The 21,566-nt window shown below is 37.6% G+C and overlaps 1 protein-coding gene across 1 annotated transcript; it reads right to left on the bottom strand.

Moving 5' to 3' along the window:
- Window positions 1-342: 342 nt before the first annotated feature.
- Window positions 343-21,143, bottom strand: LOC127429152 (serine/threonine-protein phosphatase 2A catalytic subunit alpha isoform-like). The gene is made up of 7 exons (XM_051678017.1): window positions 20,808-21,143; window positions 6,052-6,261; window positions 5,404-5,577; window positions 5,224-5,313; window positions 4,914-5,075; window positions 945-1,063; window positions 343-848 (listed from the first exon to the last, which is right to left on the bottom strand). Exons 1-7 carry the CDS (start codon window positions 20,907-20,909, stop codon window positions 776-778), a joined length of 930 nt encoding a protein of 309 aa, XP_051533977.1. The 5' UTR covers window positions 20,910-21,143; the 3' UTR covers window positions 343-775.
- Window positions 21,144-21,566: the final 423 nt, after the last annotated feature.

Below are 21,566 nucleotides of genomic sequence, written 5' to 3'. Positions count from 1 at the left end.
ATGATTACTCAAGGATAAGGTGTTGGAGTGATGGCTGCTGGAAATGGGGCCTGTCTAGATTTGATCAAATAGTGATGGTGCTGTTTTTTTACATCAGTAATGTCCTGACTATACTTTGTGATCAGTTGAATGTCATTTTGGTGACTTGAAGTACCAATTTCCTTCCGAAACAACAAAATCTGTACATTATTCCAAACTTTTGGCCGCCAATGTATTTGTAGTTTTGAGCAGTATCAGAGTAATTGAGCAGCAACAGGCCCTGAAATGGCAAAAATTTGGTAGATCTTATTGTAAGGTCATAAAATTAGTCAAAGGTATAATAAAACGCAGTAACACACAAAATAAAGGAGCAACATCCATCTTTATTTTTTTAACTGGTACCCTTTATACAGACATTGAACCATCATAAGTTGTTATGCCAGCATTCCTACGATGGCATGTCATTTTTGTCTGCCAACCATATTTTTGTTGCCATTTGTTTGGTTCAGAACGGTTTATCATCCCGTTCACTGCATTTATCTACAGTCTGGAGGAAAGAAGCGAGAGTTGACAGAGAAATGAGGATTTACGCCTGATTTCTTATGGTCGTGGTGTTCTACATCAGTTTTGGATATATGGCACACACCTTTTGGTCCACAGACATTTTTCAATGGATCAGTTTTCACTTTAATTTGAATAAACTGCGTCTTTTTTTACACGGTTGCTCATTCCTCTCATCTTAGTTTAAACTGACTGAAGATTATTATATCATGGTAATAATGTGCAGTTGAAGGATTCACAAGAAGTAGTCAGGGGTTCGGCGGGTGACGTGCGGCTCTCCTCTGCGAGGGGCTGGATCAAACTGAAGGCTGGAATCACACAAACACCAGATCAGTCACCCTCAATGTTCTTTAAATGCTTACATTCCATCCATAATAAATGAATAGGCTTTTTAATGAACTTACAAGGAGTACTTCAGGGTGTCATCAAGCTCCATGATAGCTGCCTGGTTACCACAGCGGTAACAGTAGTTTGGCGCACTGAAAATTGTTACCACATTGCGATCATGGCACCAGTTGTAACCCTACGGGACAAATGTAAAGATGGTTTCAAACAAAAACCTATTTTCCTGTTCTTTAAAGACCTAATGGAGTTTAGTGGCTTTTAGACCATGTCTGTTAGTCTTGAGGCCATTGACATTCTAGTGTATTCTTAAAAGTTAACAGAATTAACCAAGTAGGCATACGCATTTAAAGTTCCATGAAGATGGACCAGAAATACTGATGACTCATCTTTTCAGCAGGGCTATTTACACATTTTTGTTCAATCAAATGCTCTCCTGAAGGAGAAAGTCCCTCCCCTAATACCAAATGCCACCAACCAAAAAGAAGTAGCAAATTATGTTTATGGCTGTGACATAAATGAAAGGCTACTGGCTAAGGCTGGATATTGATACAGATTCACAAGCTCTCGATTCAATTTGATTTGTTTTCAGATTTATTTGGGTATATTTCAGTTATAATATCCATTCTGCTTACATATGAAAGAAATTCAGCTTATTTTTTCTTTTCGGCCTAGAATTACTTTTTTTCTTTCTCTGATTACTCCTCATAATATCTGTAATAGACCTTACATTAAAACTGCACCCATTATAATGCCCGCCATCTTGGACTGTGACGTTTATAATTGTTTTTGCAACTCCTCCTTCAAACTTCGTCCGACTGCCAAGATGATCTTCAGACAAAGCCGCACAGGTGATCCCTTAAAGAATTTAGATTTTCGGACCTGTTGAAAAGTTAAACTTGGGCAAAGTTAACGATGTTGACGTAAAACAGGAAGTTAGGCTGTATCTCGGCATCACTGTCCTATCAAAATGAAACTTGGAATATGATCAGGACCATGATCTAAGGGTACAAGCGAGGTGTACAAGAAATGTCCAAAAGAACTATCCTTCTTATTGTCATGCACAAGAGGTCGTGTGCTTAACTCCAGGGAGCAAAAGGGCGAAACTGTTGAGGCTTGGACACATATTGCGGACATTGTGAGGGAATTTATTTGAACATTTATTCCATCTAATTGCCTGCCTTGGACTTTAGTATTTATCTATTTTTCAATTTGTATGTACCCTAAAAACCTACAGTAGGTTGGCATATGTAACGCACCCCAGTGAACAATTTCTTCTACATAAAGGACTTTTGAAGAGTTTTGCCTAAAATCATGAGGTTGCGGTCTATGGATTCCTTGGGCACTGGATTTCAACAATACCAAATTTTCAAATATCAGCCATATTGCTTCTCTGCCATTTTGAATTTTATTATACAGTGATTAACACTTTGTTGAATTAAAAAAAAAAAAAAAAAGTAAATTATATAACAAAGATGCCCCAGGCCTCTACTTTACTGCATCTCTGTATAGCCTTCTGAAGGATCCCAAAATTGGGAATGTGGACTAACCTTTGATTTGCACATTTGTCTAAGGATTTTTTGAGAACCATTATTATTCAGGCTTTGCAAAGAAACTTATATTGAAAGACGGAGCAATGCCAACTATATCGACATGACAGTAGTGCTGGTAACACATTTAATACTAATGTTTCATCTGTCCGTGTTTGTTTGATATTTAAGGAATTGTATAAGCAGCGGTTTGTTTTTGTAGCAAAATAAACCATGATCAGGACTCTGACACAAAAAGGATCGAGTTTATTACATGGTTACTTACCAAAGAAATACATAATTGCCAATTTTTGGAGGGTTTAAACACTGAAATGTGAAGCACTTGCATTCATTCTTCTGTTAAAACTTGTGTATTATTTGAGCTATAAAGTAGGGCTGGGCTCCAGAAATTCTCAACATTTTTCAGCAAATTGACAATATTCGATATATATCTTGATAATTATGTTTTTGCTCTGAAATAGCATAAGCGGTTTTATTTTAAATCAGAAGAACCATCACTTCATCTAAAAAGCCATTGTAGCCATGTAGAATTAATATTTCAAAAAGGTATTAAATTAAAATCTATTTAAAAATGATGAAGGTATGTTTCCCACAGTTTTTCACTAAATTAACACAAGGGAGAGTAAAACAATCATTTTCATTGATTTGCACATTTATACTTGCATTTAACATACAATCATATATGGAAGCTTAAAAAAAATCTTATTTACCTTCATATATTTTTACTAAAAAAAATTCTGTCAATGAACAAGGTGTGCAAAAACTACACTTATTTTTTGGAAACCATATGAATATTGCATAGTACTAAATTATTACTGTGGAACCCAGTCAAGTTTATTATTATAATATAATACTGACTTATTATTTTCAGGATAAGATTAAAGATAAATTAATATATTTCTGTCCTATTTACTTCACCCTCAGGGTTGCTGCAGAGTTCTTAAAATCTAATTTAAGACTTTAAGACCTTTTTCAAGACCTGAACAAATAAAATTAATACCGTATCCCCATACCTAAACAATCTCAAAATAAATCATTTATTAAAGACTCATACTTAAACAGGCAGGGGCACACATTCAACATGGCCTTAACATTGCTTTTCACCATTATATAAATAAATACAAATTAGAGGTTGACCAATATTGGATTTTGCTTATATGATGTATTGAAAGGCAATTAATCTGCCAATAGTTTTTAAAATTGGTAGCCTATATTAAATGTTCTTAGTCTTTCCCTCCTGTGATGGGGTGGGCCAGACAGAGACTATAAGAGTCCAAATTTAATTAAATTCCAGATAAAGTTCTTAAACCAGGGAAGAAAAAAAGAAATTCACAGCGCGGAACTTTAAAAGGCCCAAACATACATAAGTACGTGAACGCAGATGCACCTTGCTACGCAAGCTCGATTCCATGTGTCAATGCATTGTGAAATGTGTCAGTGCTCAATTCATAACCCAACACAAGTATGTGCTGCATTCTCTGCTTTGCCGCAAGGGTTTTCTTCTTTCAATCAACAACGGTCATGGCGGACTCGAGCAGCAATTTGAGTAGAATCTTTTTGAAAAATATATACAACTTCTTGTCCCCAGTCCATTCAAAAGAACTTTTTTTCTCTGTGTCTCTCCCACTCAACTATCGACTCATCTACCACATCCGCTTCCGTGGTCACACCTAAAAATGCCCCCTTGTGGTCTGAGGTTTGTAACCACCAGAGCAACGCAAGAGCACACATAATGTACAACGGGACCACGCATTAGCCATGCGTTGACCAAGCGCTCGCGTTGGAGTACTTGCGTGAAGTATGTTTCGGCCTTTATCTTTAAAAACACCGGGGACTCTTATTTTGAAATGCTTGCTCTTCATTGCTTCGAGCAGCTCATTAAAACAGGTAAGGGAAATAAAATGTGCACTCCTACATTAATCCACAACATATAACAAAATAAACAATTAAAAGTAAACATTGTCATATTTCATCAACACTATATCATCATCATCATCATCAACAACAGGTGATTAGTGATTGCTTCTTATTAATTTTCGATATGGCCTAATGATTGTAAACTGCTCAGTAACAGCTGGAAACACTCAGAAGCTCCCGCGTGCTTGGAGAAAACACAGCGCCGCGTTTTCACTCTGAAAGATGTAGCGCATGCATTTATTTAATTAAATTGTATTCTTTTTAAGTTTGATAATCACATTAGGTCATATTACGATTCCTGTCTTTCCGCTCCCAAATTTAAGACCTCTTTACATGATAATTAAGACTTTTGTTGTATCATTTAAAGTATTTAAGACCTATTACCTTAAATTTCAGGAAACTGAATTTAAGACATTTACTTTTTAAGGATCCATGGGAACCCTGCATTATATGGAGTCTCATGCTTTTTGTTTGGCAGCACCGTATAGATCTCTTACTGAAATAAAAGGGAGTACAAGATTATGTAAAGATTGAGGCGTCAAAGAGTTTCACCAGTGAACTCACCTCCATCACTAGCTGGTGAGCTCTAGAGACCAGGGTAAGGCCGTTTGCATGGTTAAACGTCTCAGATATGTCCTGCCCAAAGGTGTAGCCTGCACCTCTAGGAGAAATACCCCAACCTCCACGGTCATCTGGGTCTGACCACAACAAATCACACATGGGTCCCTGAGGAAAATCAAAGACAGAAAGAGCCATCAGCGTTTGAGCTTTAATTAGCATTTATGAATAAGTGCATTTAGGGTCACATCTACTGCTAGTTTGCGGAAAAGCCACTTGAATAAGAATTGGTATGATGGTATGAACTGTTCAGTACCTCATGAGGAACTTCCTGTAAACGATCCAGCGCTCTGATGTGATCAAGAGTGTCTATGGATGGTGACAATCCTCCATGAAGACAGAATATCTGCAAAGTTAATTGATCAAAGATACAGCCTACATGTTAATCTGTTAAACGGTTTAAGTTGGCAGAGGCAGAACATGAAAATTGACCTACCTGACCATCTACCAAGGCAGTTAGGGGAAGGTAATCAAAGAGGTCTGTGAAGTATTTCCAAACATTTGCATTGCCATATTTCCGTAGGCACTCGTCATAAAAGCCATACACTTGTGTGATCTGTCTACTTTCGTGGTTCCCTCTGAGAATTGTAATGCGTTCACGGTACCTTACCTAGAATTAGAAGATATAACAAATTATTGAAACTATATCTAGATTTAAAAAAAATAATAATTCCCTTGAAAGTATCCTAATATACTGAAATAAGAGTGAACTAGTCGTCCACCATACAAATAACCGTCTATTAGTGAGGTCGACCAGTTTATCTAGATTTTCTTTCAAATTTTAGTTTCAGCTTTAATATTTTTTTATGCCAGTGCTTTAGAGGGATGACACTTTTCTAAGAGAAATAGTGTGCCGACAGCATAATGATAGACTGTTAACCTGGTAAACTCTGAGAAGTTGCATCCAAAATTTTATGCCATTTAAAGCACAGAGAATTCATCCCCTTTAAAAATATTACAGACAATTACTGACAGACTTCAGATAACCTGCTGTACGCAATGTTCCTGTTATAATGCACAATGAAAACATGTAGTTTTGCACAGCCCTATCAAGCAACTAGTAACTACTAATGCAAGTGTTTACCTTGAGAGCGACAAGCAGTGTGACAGTTTCCACAGAATAATAGCCCCGGTCCACATAATCTCCCATGAAAAGGTAGTTTGTGTCTGGTGACTTCCCTCCGATTCTGAAGAGCTCCATGAGGTCATGAAACTGGCCGTGCACATCTCCACACACAGTGACCGGACATCTCACCTCCTGTACATTGGACTCCTTAGTAAGGATTTCTTTAGCCTGTTAGGAAAACAAAATTAATTTGTTAAAAATATGGAATTTAATAATAATAAAAAAAATCAACAGGGATGCAAGGTGGTAGTTATTTATATATACCCAAACAATAATGCAGGCAACTCTGTCTGTTGTTGTAAGAGTATACAGCAGGACAAACAGTGTGCAATCTTTATGATCACAAGACCACAATGATGAGGCCCAATGTAGGCCTGAAAACTCTTTTCCAGAAATAACAAAGTAGGCACAAAAGGAAGGGTAAGAACAAACAAAAATAAAAACATATTTGTTTTTCTCTCTTTTTTTTTTGTTGCTGTAGGGCCAGTGAATATGTTGGCTGTGCAAGTAAAAATAAAATAAAAATCTGATAAAGCCTTATTGTTGAGACATTAGCCGCTTTTCCACTATGGGGCCAGTGCAAGCTAGGACTGTCAACTTGCCAGCCGGTGCCAATAGCCTCTGATCTCAAGCTGCAAGACCAAAATCTATCTGCATCGGGCCAATAACTCTGCAGTGTTGCCCAAAAACCCAATATGCCGCTGCAGTGCCAACGTCACACACCCTGCCCATTTCACAAGCAATAAGGAAGCTCAAGCTGAGGTATTGTGTAATCTAGAATATCGAGTTTATATCAAATGTAAACAACATGATAAGTTATCACTGACAACTCACCGACTGTAACTGCCATGGTGTCCCAAGTGGTCTCTCCATTAACAGAGGGATGATGTCCCAGCACACAGTCTATGAAAGTTCAACGAACCATGGAAAGTAATTTCTTTGAGCACCGATTTGTCCATTGGGCACTTTAACGGATTTTTACTGTGCATGCATTTTTTTTATTTTTTTCGCGAACCTGTATCTTTGAGTGCTGGATATACAACCTGGGAAGTTCGAAGATTAATAGGCAGTGAGTTCCACAGTTTAGGAGCAACAACACAGAACGACCTACCGCCCAACATGGCCAGTTTAAATCTAGAAACTGAAAAAAGACCAAGTTCAGAGGATCTGAGAGACTGAGGTGGGAGATATGGGTGAAGTAAATCAGACAAATAAGTTGGGGCAAGACCATTTAAAGCCTTAAATGCTAGTAGTATTTTGTATTTAATGTGAGATGCAACAAGCAGCCAGTGGAGATCATGCAGAAGAGATGTAATGTGATCAGAATGCTTAGTGAAGGTAAGGACTCTTGCTGCAGCATTTTGAACATATTGCAGCCTAGCAATGCTTTTTTTGGTTAAGACAACAAGCAGGGCATTGTAATAATCCATGCGTGATGTGATCAATGCATGTACTAGGGTTTCAGCATCAACCAAGGTGAGAGAAAATTGGAGGCGTGCAATATTCCGTAGATGGAAAACAGCATTTTTAATGACAATGGAAATGTGAGAATCAAAAGAAAGGGTCAAATAGAACGGCAAGATTACGGACAGTGTGGGAGGGTTTCAAATTAACCCCATCAATGTCGATGCAGAGGTCCAACCTTTTTACTTGAGCATTAGTTCCAATTAACAGTATTAGTTTTATTTGTATTTAGTTTGAGGAAATTCATGAACATCCATTGTTTAATATAGCTAATACATGCTGAGTGAAGCAGGAGAAGGTGAGTCAGAGCTGGCGGTAAGTTCAATTTGAATGTCATCAGTGTAGCAGTGAAAGTTAAGGCCATGTTTACTGATGATGTGACCAAGTGGGAGTATATAAATAATAAAAAGTAATGGTCCAAGGACTGAACCCTGTGGAACACCTTGTGTGAGAGGAGCAGTGGTAGATTTATACTTCTGTATAGTAATGAAATATTTTCTATCAGTGAGGTAAGAAGTAAGCGAAGTGAGAGCTGAACCAGTGATGCCAATTTCACAGAGACGAGAGAAAAGGACAACATGACAAACAGTGTCAAAGGCTGAGCTTAGATCAAGAAGAATTAAAATATTTGCAGAACTAGATTCCACAGACAGGAGGATGTCATTAACCACTTGGAGAAGAGCAGTCTCGGTGCTGTGTGATGTGCGGAAACCAGACTGGTAATGTTCAATTGCTGGTAAGGCTTTATGTCAGGGCTACTCAACTTCCGAAAGGTCAGGGGCCGCAAAGCTGGATCCCTGTACCCTTAATTTTTATTTTTATGATTTATTATATATATATATATATATATATATATATATATATATATAAATATACATACAGTTGTGCTCAAAAGTTAGCATACCCTGGCAGAAATTGTGAAATTTTGGCATAGATTTTGAAAATATGACTGATCATGCAAATTTTTTATTTTAGGATAGTGATCATATGAAGCCATTTATTATCACATAGTTGTTTGGCTCCTTTTTAAATCATAATGATAACAGAAATCACCCAAAAGGCCCTGATCAAAAGTTTACATACCCTTGAATGTTTGGCCTTGTTACAGACACACAAGGTGACACACACAGGTTTAAATGGCAATTAAAGGTTAATTTCCCACACCTGTGGCTTTTTAAATTGCAATTAATGTCTGCGTATAAATAGTCAGTGAGTTTGTTAGCTCTCACGTGGATGCACTCAGCAGGCTAGATACTGAGCCATGGGGAGCAGAACTGTCAAAAGACCTGCGTAATAAGGTAATGGAACTTTATAAAGATGGAAAAGGATATAAAAAGATATCCAAAGCCTTGAAAATGCCAGTCAGTACTGTTCAATCACTTATTAAGAAGTGGAAAATTCAGGGATCTCTTGATACCAAGCCAAGGTCAGGTAGACCAAGAAAGATTTCAGCCACAACTGCCAGAAGAATTGTTCGGGATACAAAGAAAAACCCACAGGTAACCTCAGGAGAAATACAGGCTGCTCTGAAAAAAGATGGTGTGGTTGTTTCAAGTAACTTGCACCTGGACTTTAAAGGATTCAGATCTCTTTTTTTGTTCCATTTAGTTAACTTTTAAAGGTATGGGTTCGGGAATACATTTATTGGTTGGATTAAGTTACTTTACAGACACCCTGTAGCAGCGGTACAAACAAATGGGTTAATTTCAGATTATTTTACTCTGGATAGAGGCACCCGGCAGGGTTGCCCTCTTTCCCCATTATTGTTCTGTCTTGCCCTGGAACCATTAGCAGCCGCGATAAGAAAGGAGGATGATTTTCCAGGGGTGACGGCGGGAGGTGTAGCGCATAAGCTTCTGCTTTACGCAGATGATATTTTATTATTCGTCTCCGACCCCACTAGGTCTATGCCTTGCCTCCACAAAATTATTAACTCCTTTTCCAAATTCTCAGGATACAGAGTCAACTGGTCTAAATCCGAAGCTTTGGCTTTGACAGCGTACAGTCCAGTAACGGCTTTCCAGCCGGGCGCCTTCATGTGGCCCAAACAGGGAATTAAGTATTTGGGAATTTTATTCCCAGCAAATTTGTCTGATTTAGTCAGAGTTAATTCTGATCCCTTAATAAAAAGTTTTTCGAAAGATGTGGACAGGTGGGCTTCATTACACTTATCGATGATTGGGAAGGTTAATGTTATTAAAATGAATTGTATTCTAAAATTCAACTATCTGCTACAATCTCTCCCTCTAGATGTCCCCCTCTCTTATTTCAAGCAATTTGATAGCATAGTGAAGTCCTTCATTTGGAATGGTAAGCGTCCCAGGTTAAATTTCAGTAAATTACATAGGCCGATTGACAAAGGTGGGTTAGGCCTCCCCAAGATTTTATTTTATTATTATGCATTCGGTCTCAGACATTTGGCTCATTGGTCGCTTCCACCTGAGAGAGCCCCTCCCTGGTTTTGTATTGAAAAGGAAGTTCTTGCCCCTATCTCGCCACTGCAAAGCCTTTCGATTAAACTAGCTGGAGAGGTTAAGTCGCACCCCGTTATTTTGCATTTACACTCGATATGGACAAAAGTGTCCAGTGTGTTTAATTCTGATATTTATTTAAACGTAGCCTCGAGCATATGGCTGAACCCTAAATTATGTATTAATAAGTCCCCTTTCTGTTGGTCAGATTGGATTGTGAGGGGGGTTAATACACTTGGTGACCTGTATGAGGGTGGAGTATTGAGGTCTTTTGAAAATTTGATTCAACATTTTGGGATTCCCAGAACTCAGTTTTATAAGTATTTACAGCTGCGCCAACTGCTCTGCTCTGTTTTTGGGAGTAGCATACACCCCCCCTAGAGCGGCAGATACTCTGGAAGTGGTGATTGCTGCTTTTGGGAAGGGTCATGAGGCAGTGTATTACTCCTTGTTAATTCAGAGTCTGGGGGACCGAGCTTTAAATTCTCTTAAAAGATTATGGGAGAAAGATTTAAACTTGGTATTGGAGGAGGGAGTGTGGGCAAGGATTCTAAAAAACAAAGTCTGCATCTAGAGATGCAAGGGTTCGCCTTATGCAATTTAAGATTTTACATAGATTTTATTGGACCCCCTCTAGATTGTATAGGCTTGGTCTCAAGGACACACCCATCTGCTGGCAATGCCATACTGAAGATGGAGACACCATCCATGTTTTTTGGGAGTGCCTTAAGAGCCAAGAATTTTGGCTGAAGGTGTAAGGTTTTGTGTGTGATGTGTTGGGCACTCAGGTCTTGTTCTGCCCCAGACTCTGTATTTTGGGTGATAGGGAGGTCATGGATTTGGTAGATAAGCACATGAAGGACTGGGTTTTGACCGGTGTGATGATTGGTAGACAGGTTATTTTGAGGAGTTGGAAGTTGGATGGAGCACCCTCATTCCCGGAGTGGTGCGCGGAGATGGGGAGGGTGGCTGCCTTCGAGGAGGGGTCGAGTATTAGGATGGGGGTTAGGGAAACTTACAATAAGAAATGGGGCAATTATTTAGCATTTTTGAGGGAATCTCGAAGTGGGGCGGTGGAGGGAGTAATTTAAAGTTTATTTATTTATTTTTGATTTATTATTATTATACTTGATTATTGTATGTTATTTTATGTTGTTTTAGTTTTCTGTGTGTGTGTGTCTATATTCTATTGACCACAGGGGTGTTCGTGGGGGGGACAGGGTGGTTTGAGAGTTTGGTAGGGGGAGGGGATATAGTGGGGGTTTAATGTTAAAAGTTTTTGATTCATTACATAGATGTTGTTGTATTTCTTGTGTTAACTTATGAATCAATAAAAAATTTTAACAAAAAAAAGAATGAGATAATATACAGTATACAATGTAAACAGAAAATGTACATACTGTTCAATGCCTGTACACCACATACTAAATTACATTAAAATTAAGTTTTGAAAAAAATAAAATAAAAAAACAAATAAATAAAATTTCACTTTTAGCTCACTTTTCATTCAAAGTTATTTTTTGGAACCCATTCAACTTAAATATTATCATTTGTAAACAAATAATAATATATTATAATAGTAATATATCTCAATTGTGCACCTTTAACTTTTAAACCCTCACGCTTTTATTTTGACATTCTGAACTCTCCAGAAAGTCCTGTATGTGTCTATTTGTAGGCATGTTCACAGTAATTTAATTAATTTCTTATTCAAATTCTGGTAAAATGCACCTCCGGTGCCATTCTAAATGCATATTTTAAGTGAACCGAACTATTGAGCATCTACATCCGAGATGTTCGTGAGTAGCGCTCAAATATTGCGCACCACGTGAAGGCTAAAAATAGCCACGAGTGTGTGTGCAAACAGAGCAGCACCATTCAATAACGCGCTGGAGCTGCACGTGCATTTTATATATTTACTTATTAAACACAGCCTTTTGTGATTCACAGAGCTATCGCATGTCTTCAAGTGGCTTTGAATAAAATGCACAAGTCATATGAACTACTTTGTGTTTTTATGGTTCTTTTATGTCAGTTTTACACTTGAGCAGACTAACACACAGTATCAGATTTGGATTGGGCTTGTCGAACCGATACCCGATCCATCTAAAAGCTTCAGTATTGGAGCCGATACCGATCCAGGTATCGGATCGGTGCATCCCTACTATCGACTCATCTACCACAACCGGTTTCGTGGTCACGCCTAAAAAAATCTATTGCCCCCTTGTGGTCTGAGGTTTGTAACCGCCAGAGCAACGCAAGAGCACACATAATGCATGTACAATGGGACCACGCGTTAGCCATGCGTTGGCCAAGCGCTCGCGTTTGCGTACTTGCGTGAAGTATGTTTCGGCCTTAAAAAAAATTTTTTTATTTAAAGGCTGAAATACACCGGGGACTCTTATTTTGAAAAGCTTACTCTTCATTGCTTCGAGCAGCTCATTAAAACAGATAAGGGAAATAAAATGTGCATTCCTACAATAATTTAAAAAGTATAGCAAAATAAGCAATTAAAAGTAAACACTGTCATATTTCATCAACACTATATCATCATCAACAGGTGATCATTAGTGATTGCTTGTTATTAATTTTCGATATGGCCTAATGATTGTAAACTGCTCAGCAACAGCTGGAAACACTCACAAGCTCCCGCGTGCAACATTTACATTTACACATATTTTCATGTTTCGCAAGGAGGGGAGTTTTGCAGATATGGAACAACTTTTTTCTCGCACCTCAGCTGAAGTTGGAATTAAGAGTGGTTGGAAAATATTTGGCCCCCAGCCAAAATTGAGGTTTTCCAGGACATGTGGGAACCCTATCATTTCAGTAGCTCAACTCAACTTTTAAACACAATACACAGTTTGTTTCTCATTTTGGCAAGACAATGAATGTCAAGAAGGGGTGTAAGGATAGGAGATTTTCAGAGTATGTTAACAATCACAAATACCATAGTATTACGTTATCATGGTGTTAAGTGCATGGCTAATATAGTTCAATTTAGAATTAAAAAATATTTACCCAACTGCAAAACATGCCGCTGATACTGTGGCACAGATCACTTCAGGCAGCGCTTCACTTTCGGTGAGTCACGCAAGTAACATGATTGTGTCCACATTGTGTTGGTCGTGCTGCGTAATTCACCCCTTGATATTGAAGTGGCCACCCCCATAACCTTTAAAACCACCTTCATGTGGTCCTAAAGTCTATCACCCAGTGATCTTGAATAACTCACAACTTTATAGTTCATATGTTTCCACCAGATATTTAAAAGAATAAAAATGAAAGAAAATACAGAAGTAAAATGATACAGGGTAATCAGTAAGTGCAGCACAGTGCTCATACAGTTTATGCATACATGCATACTAGGGCTGGGCATATGGCAAACAAATAAAATCTCTATTGTTAAGGTTGATTTTTACCTTAAGGAGTAAGGACAATTCACGATTAATGTCAATTTTTTTCAACTTTTAAATGTACTCAATAATTAACTTTACCATGATTCAAATAACATTTTCTTTATTAGAATGCAAGGTAATCTAGTTAGAGAAATCCAAGTTATAATCATTATAGAAAACAGGTGTGCATAAAAATAGCACAAAAAACAAAGTACACTACACAGGAAGTTGTCAAGATTGCATAAATGTACATTCAAATCCAATTTATTTTAAATTAACAAAATGCTCAAAATAGTATAAAATTGTTCAGAGCAGTATAAAATAAGAAAACTTCAAAATACTTTAATGTAGGTATACATTTTTATCTAAGTAAGGGCTCCAGACTGCGACTAAAATGGTCACAAATGCGACCAAAAATAACTGATTGTGAATCATTTAAAATCTAGTTGCCATTGATGACAGTCGGGTTGTGTGTGTTCATATGCAGTTTTGTCAGATATTAACTTATTGAATACAATAACTTGAGTTATTGAAACATTTTTGAGAAAGCGCACCAGTGTGTCTCAAGCCGCTTTTCACCCGTTCTGTTGTGATGAGCTGGCTGCACCACATGCAACAACAAACCCAGCATGAGACAGTCGTGAACAAATGACTCTTTTGAACCGGATCTTTTTTCATCAATCACCTGAAAAGAACTGAGGGTTTGAACTCAGGAGCTCAGGTTAGCAGTTTGAAGCAGAGTCACTTTCTCAGTGAATCATCCATCAGTGTGTTCACAACTGGAAAGCGCAGACATTTCAAAATAAGAGTCTCATGTGTATTTCGGGCTTCTTTATAATGAAAAGTTCCGTAATGTGAACCACTTTTTCTTCTTCTGGTAATTATTGATTGGGATTAGAATTGCAGAATAAACTGCATCTGGGATTGCATTCAATTTGCACTCTTGTAGTCTCTGTGTCTGGGGCCATCTGGTAACAGTAAAGACTAAGGCAATATTTTAAAACAATTAGAATTAATATATCAAGCTTTTGACACTTCGGACAATTGAGGGACTCGTACACAACTATTACACAAGGTGCAGACATTCATTGATGCTCAAGAAGACAACACACTACTATATGAATACTATATGTAAATATCTGTAACGTACATTCTGAAGAGCAAAAATGTTATTTCTTATTTTTATATTAATTATTTAAAGGGGTGTGAACATTTGAGACAAAGGGAATGCACACTGACCTTCTCAACTATATATTCTGTTTATTAAACCTTCGATGAATGGGTTTTTAGCGGACTTCCTTTTCTTTGGCTTTCTATTTTTTCTGAACAGCAATCTAAATCGAGAAAATCTGTGATTTGGATACTAAAAACAGCCATTTGGCTCCTTAATGTTTCAGTGTAGGAGCCAATGGCTCTTAAGTCATTTTGTTTTAGTCTGGAGACCTGAAAGTCCATCTAAAAAGTTATCTAGTAGAGGTCGACCGATATATAGGTATTATCAATTAATTGGCGCCGATAGTTGCCTTTTTTCAATTATCGGCTGTCAGGAAAAAAAAATCAAAATCAAAATCGATAGTTTCCAAACTTTTTTTTTTTTTTTTTTTTTATTCCTCCGTGGCCGAAAACAAATCACTTGTTCATTCATTCTCTATATAGTGAATGCCACAGAATATAGCAATGACAGCTCATTGCCTTGTGGAATGAGGTAAACACTACAAATGACAATTTCATCTCTACAAAAGTTAAGCAAGTCTTTCAATCCAAATACTTCCATAAGGGTTGCTCATGTACCAAAATGTTGACTTCGGTATGATACCAGCCCTGGTACCTCGGTATCGATACTAAATCGATACTATAATCAACTAATAAAAAGCCTCAGATTTGATGAAATCACACATTAAAAGAACTGCATTAAGTCTTACAGATACAAATTATGCATTTTCTGTTTACATTTTTCTGGATTCCATGTTAAATGTTTTAATGAAATGTTATGATCAAATGGTGATTAATCAAATTGATATATACAGTTTTAATCAAATAAAAAAAAAATTGCAATTTTCTTTTTGGTAAAAATAAAATGCTGCACAACAAAGCTTCACGGTATTAATGAAAACATTAATGAAAAAATCTGATTACCTGTGGCACAAGGCTGCTTGCGTTTGTGATATTGCTTACAGATAATAATAATACAACCATTTAATACTACATTATTGTTATTAGTATTATATTGCTACTTTCTGAATATTACATTTTTATTACAGTAGTTATATTTTCCTGTCTTCAATTTCACACATCCATTTGAATAGAGCTTTCATGTTAGCTGGACTTTTATTTTGACAGACCTTTGAGTACTTCCTGTTTTTGATGGGTTAGTTGGCAAGCTTCCCATTAATGCTGGGATAATCCCATCGTGACTCTGGAGCTGAAATCTCTGAGCTACACCAGAGGAGTTCATTTACGTGTTAACAGCCGTTTATACTCTAAACACACTGCATTAAAATTAAGCACCAGTAGGGTGTGTCGCGTTTGTGTGCGCGCACATGCGTGCGCTCGTGTGTCTGTAGGAATCATATGACAGAGCGGAGCGGCACCTCTTGTTTATTCTGTAGTGTGCAACGCATGTGACTTTATATTTTTGAATTAAATTACATCCTTCTGCTGTTTAATGATCACACTTGGCCATATCCAGAGGTTTTTTTTATTTTATTTTCAAATTGTCATGAAAATCATCTCAAATTTGTCACATCTCTTATTTTGCTAAATTAGCGACAAGATGATACCGTACCGTTTTAATTATTTTGGTATCATGATACATCATTAGTACCGGTAAACCGTGCAACCCTAACTTACATACCCACGACTGGAGTTGTGCTACCCGTATTTTTTTCTTGACTACAACATACACAGTTGTATCGAAAAAATGTGTTACAGTTTACTGTGATAAATGTTAGTAAGGGTGTTTGTGTGTAGATGTGAAAAGTCTTGTAATTGATGTTGGGGCAGGGCAGCGTTTTCCTTCCCTCGTCAGCGTTGTTCAGAATATCGTGGCTGTTAAGCCATTTTAATTGGTTGAATTGCTCCATAGTGCTTTAAAATAGAAAATTCTTACGTAGATTTCAAATGTGTTGCATCCCGCACGATATCGAGAAAAGCTTGATTTAATCATACACGTGATCTGCTCTGCGCTTTCCAGTAACCAGAGCTTGCAACCCTGTTGACAGGCGAGCAAGGATAGAGCACAGCGCAACTTCATGCTTCAATCACTCTGTGCACATGCCACATGAGAAGCATATTTAGCGCTTATAAAGCAAGATGAACATCATAAGGTTGCTGCATCGCCTGATGGAAATGCGTACAGATGTGGCAAGAAAATTTCAAAATAAAGGTGCATCTTAAAAAAAAAATACATTGATGTTTACGCGTTGAATAGATGAAATCATACTGTTGGTGATTTGGTTGATGCATCGATCTGGATTGTTACACCCTTACTTGTAACATCTGCTTTCTGTTCTTTTCGTTGTGTCTAGCATTTTGTTTAGCATAAGAACACTAAACGGCCCCTAAAATCACATGAAAAACGTGTGCGCGCTCACTGCAGGAGTTTGCCTGAAAAATGAATGCTGTTTTTCATGAACTGCTCTGTATTGGTTTAGTAGTCATAAGATGCTTTACAAGCAAAAATCCTGTGTTAAAAGAGGCAGGCAGTGGGGAAAATCCTGCTTGTGGGTCAGTGAGAGATGGCGCATGACAGACTAGTAGAGTTAACCATGCTTACAAACACTAGAGCTCTGCAATGACCTATATACCCACTAAATAACATGACTCTACATGCTCGTACATACACAGCGAGGTGCAAACGTCCGAATCCACTGGTGAAAATTATATTATTTTGCACTCTTTTATAATTTAATATAAACATTTTCCATTACAAATTATATTGTCCTTTTTACTGTCATTTACCCATTTTTTTTAAAACATTGACGGATAATTCAAAATGCTGTCTGTCCTTTTGACAGATAAAAAAGAAACAGGAAACTTTTAACGTATTGCATCTGTTTTGACTTCACTCTCTGTCTTACTCTCACGTTGTGTGTGCCCAGTTTATTGTCTGGTATTAAAGATGCATTTCAGGTGATCTGAATCACAAGTGGACAGGCACCATCGCCATACTGAATGTGGTAATATGGAGTCTCTTTTGACCAACTGCGTTCGGCTTTGAGGAGAGGGACTCTGATTTAATGAATGCATATGTCAATCAATATGTCAGCGTGTTACTGCATGATTGTTTACGCATGCATAAACTCCTCTATTATATATACTGTTCCTTCCAATTATACTTGCATTTAATCTAAGCGCAAACATTACATTTAAAGCAGAATTCCCAGTTATTTTAATGGAATACCTGTAACTGAGCTTCAGAGATGTGTGCACTCATCTGTATCACTTTATGTTGATATCAAGCACACTGAAAAAGCTCTGTGAACTTTTGCATGCATGTATGCACTTATTTAAAATTTCTGACCGGACTGTTATTTCCTTATAAAGGCCCACATAACCTGCACAGTTTAAAAATATAACTTTCACCATAAAACTGCTTGGATCCACCACACTCGCTTGGGGAGTCAAAAACAGGTTTCCCACTCATTTTATGGGTTGTCTGAACTACTAGTTGACTAGTCTGTGTTAAGAAACCAATAAAGGTAGAATTAGGCTCCGTTAGCCTCACTGTTATGTACAACAAGCTATCATCACGCAAAGCACTCTTCGAGAAGTGGCGTCTCTCAATTAATTTGAGAACTGCATCTGCCACTAAAACCACCACCACTAAAAATAGAAATGTTAGTAGTCAATCCTACTAATCGACAACCCTGGCACATAATTTAACAATCAAATTTAAACATTCTTTTTCATCCTAAATATGTCAATTTACAAGACGTTTCGCACTTTAAAGCTAATGCAATTTTTATGACTGGATTCAGTGATTCGGTCCCTTTTGTTCACATTGTGGAAATCGAAGGGCCCTACATGTGGTAACCACGATATAAGCGGACTCGTACTGTAAATGTTTTATTGAAAATTAATTCACATCCCGAGGTGTAAAGGCTGCACACCATGCTACCACCTCGGGTTGTGAACTTTTTATTTATTTATTTATTTATTTATTTTTTTAAATCAGCAGTCTGACAACGAACCGTTGTCTAAGATTTACAAAAGTGTTTTTGTAGTTCAAAAAACAGCAATGTTAGAATGAAAAATCTGAAATCTGATCTGCACTATTTTGTCAGAACAAAACAGTTTGGGTAAACTATTCCTTTAACTGTCCCGTTTTGTTGAGCCTGTGCCGTGCCCACTGCAGCCTCAGCTTTCTGTTCTTTGCTGACAGAAGCGGAACCCGACATGGTCTTCTGCTGTTGTAGCCCATCCGCCTCTAGGGTTGAAGTGTTTTGCATGCCTAATAATAAGGGTTGGGAAATTTAACGTTCATTTCTGATATTTAATAATTGCCTGTGTAAAGCGTTAAAAAATTAAAGCTATGTAGTATTAGTTTTTTTAATGCTTTTATTTTGGTGGAAAACCTAATGAAGCACTTTTAGTTTGTATGTTTTTGATGACAGCTTCTTGCTTCTGGATAAGCAGTTCGCTATATGGCTTAATGTGCCTATTAAACCACAAAAGGCAGCGATTTAAATCTATAAATATATAATCTGCATGGGCTGCGCTCTTCACAGTAAATAAGTACTATGCTCTTTGTCATCTACAAACATGCATTATGTTCATGATGTGGTGCTATCAGTGTATGAGTGGCCAGCTTCACACATTCACTTTAAAGCACACTGCACATGCAGAATTTATACTTATATTATATTTATGGTTTAATCATCATACTAGGGCATATCATGATTTTACTTTGATTAATTGTGCATTTATACATTCAATTTATTCCAATTATCTCAAATTCTGTGACATTCTGCATTTTATAGTTAATTAATTCAGTTATGACTGGATTCCATAAATCCGTTTCCAAGGTTTGATGGGATGTGCATTCTGATATTCTGCACTACAATTGTACAGAAGGGTTATCCGAGTTACCGTAGCCTTTCTGTCAGCTCGAACCAGTCTGGCCATTCTCCACTGACCTCTCTTATCAACAAGCCGTTTCTGCCCGCAGAACTGTCGTTCACAGGATGTTTTTGTTTTTGGCACCATTTGGAGTAAATTCTAGAGACTGTTGTGTGGCTAAATCCCAGGAGATCAGCAGTTACAGAAATACTCAAACCAGCCCATCTGACACCAACAATCATGCCACAGTCAAAATCACATTTTTCCCCCATTTTGATGGTTGATGTGAACATTAACTGAAGCTCCTGACCCATATGTGCACGATGTTATTTATTGCACTGCTGCCACACGATTGGCTGATTAGATCAATCGCATGAATAGGTAGTTGTACAGGTGTACCTAAAAAAAAGCAATCAGTGATTGTAAATGATCAATATGATAGTATTTATATTATTACTGTATGTATACTATTACATACTTATTAAAACTGACTGAATCGCAAGGAAGAAAAAATACCAGTATACAGGGTCCGGAATTCACTTTTTAGCCCGCCAGCCAAGGTGGCTGGTAGATGAAAACAAATTACCAGCCAAAGTTCTTACAAGCCATTTTTTTATTGCATTTTACAAGTGGATTTTCTTAAAATATATGACAACAGAAGAATATGAAATGAAGTGGAAAGAGTTAAGTAGGCCTACATACTCTGCTGTGGAAAAGGGTGAAGTGCAATGATTTGAATGAGACACTCATATGCAATTGAGTGTACTAAATTCTACTGCTGTTTAGTGTAATTTACTCTGATTATAAAGTAGAATGTGCTGTGTTGTTGCGACACAGTGTAGTATATCACACTGTTGTAGAATGAAGTACATTCTGCAGTGATTTTTATTCTACTTCGATCAGATGATGGCCCGACACACCGGCGCCATTTTAAGACTGTGCGTTTTATGAAACAGCTGCATTCAGACGCTTCCCTATTTAAAGAAAACAACTGTATGTGTACAAGCTAAAACGAAAGCTAAAACATGTTGTTAGTATCCCCACACACTCGTATCAATTTAAAAAACTACGGGGTTGTGTGCCTTTATTTGTATATGGGCGTCAGTCTAACGACTCGAAAACTAAACAAACGCAATATTCACCTTAATATAACACTTAAAACACAAAATAACTATAAATGTGTATTACATCCCATTTAATTGCATTCGTAGTGTTATTAAGAGTGCGATGTCCGTTTAATACGCCGCCATCTTGTAACTACGCTAAAACAGCTAATGGGCTAATCAAATGTCCGCGTTTCTACGGCATTTTGCACGCTTACCTTTTCACACAGTGTCTTGACTTTGCTTTCTGAGAGCTGTTTGCACTCATTTAGCTGTTCAATCCATTGATCGAGCTCCTTCGTAAACGCCTTCTCGTCCATTTCTCTGACTGATCTTTTTCACTCGATTTCTTCACTAACTGCACCCAGATTTCCACAAATATCCACCCTTATCGACTGATTACTCTGAAGTGAACATGTGGCCGAGTTACAAAATAAATAAATAAATGGGTAAATCGTCTAAGGAAATGTGAAGACGTCGGCCTTCCGAGTCCCACCCTGAGCCACAGTTGTTTTCACTTCAGCCTTACTTCCATCAAGGACCGAGAACCGGCTCAACGCTCATCGCTGATTGAACGCTCACAGCTGTTCATGCTCAATACGGCGTTCTGATTGGCCACTCGTAGATCTCCTTAATTTCTGATTGGTTCCCAAACACACCGATGGAGACGAAGGGCGTTACTCAATACCAAGAACGCCAAGTTCGGACTTGCGTACTTGGTAGTTCAGACTTGGCAATTAAGGGAGGACGCAGTACGGTCATTCTGCAATTGGACCAGCAGCGTACTTGATGACGTCACCATCTCAGCTGATCTTGGCAATACATGTATGCCTACTCTTATCTTTATTGCAATGTATATTTACAATAAAACTAAATATGATATAAAACACAACCCTGCCTCTTTTCGTTTTCATTTTAAAAATATTAATATGTATATATCTGTAGCATACATATAAAAAGCCAGTGGCTGTAAAAAG

The sequence above is a fragment of the Myxocyprinus asiaticus genome, chromosome 38, assembly GCF_019703515.2.
Source record: "Myxocyprinus asiaticus isolate MX2 ecotype Aquarium Trade chromosome 38, UBuf_Myxa_2, whole genome shotgun sequence".
Lineage (NCBI taxonomy): Eukaryota > Metazoa > Chordata > Actinopteri > Cypriniformes > Catostomidae > Myxocyprinus > Myxocyprinus asiaticus.
Note: the sequence above shows the minus strand (reverse complement) of the source record. Positions and strands in the feature narration are given on the sequence as shown.

What these genes read in the sequence shown, in the direction of transcription:
- LOC127429152 (XM_051678017.1), bottom strand. Translation starts at nt 20,909, where the DNA reads ATGGACGAGAAGGCGTTTACGAAGGAGCTCGATCAATGGATTGAACAG. An exon ending in CTGCCTTGGTAGATGGTCAG is followed by an intron (nt 5,314 to 5,403) that starts GTAGGTCAATTT and finishes TTAACTTTGCAG; the next exon opens with ATATTCTGTCTTCATGGAGG. An exon ending in CTCACCAGCTAGTGATGGAG is followed by an intron (nt 1,064 to 4,913) that starts GTGAGTTCACTG and finishes TTTGTCCCGTAG; the next exon opens with GGTTACAACTGGTGCCATGA.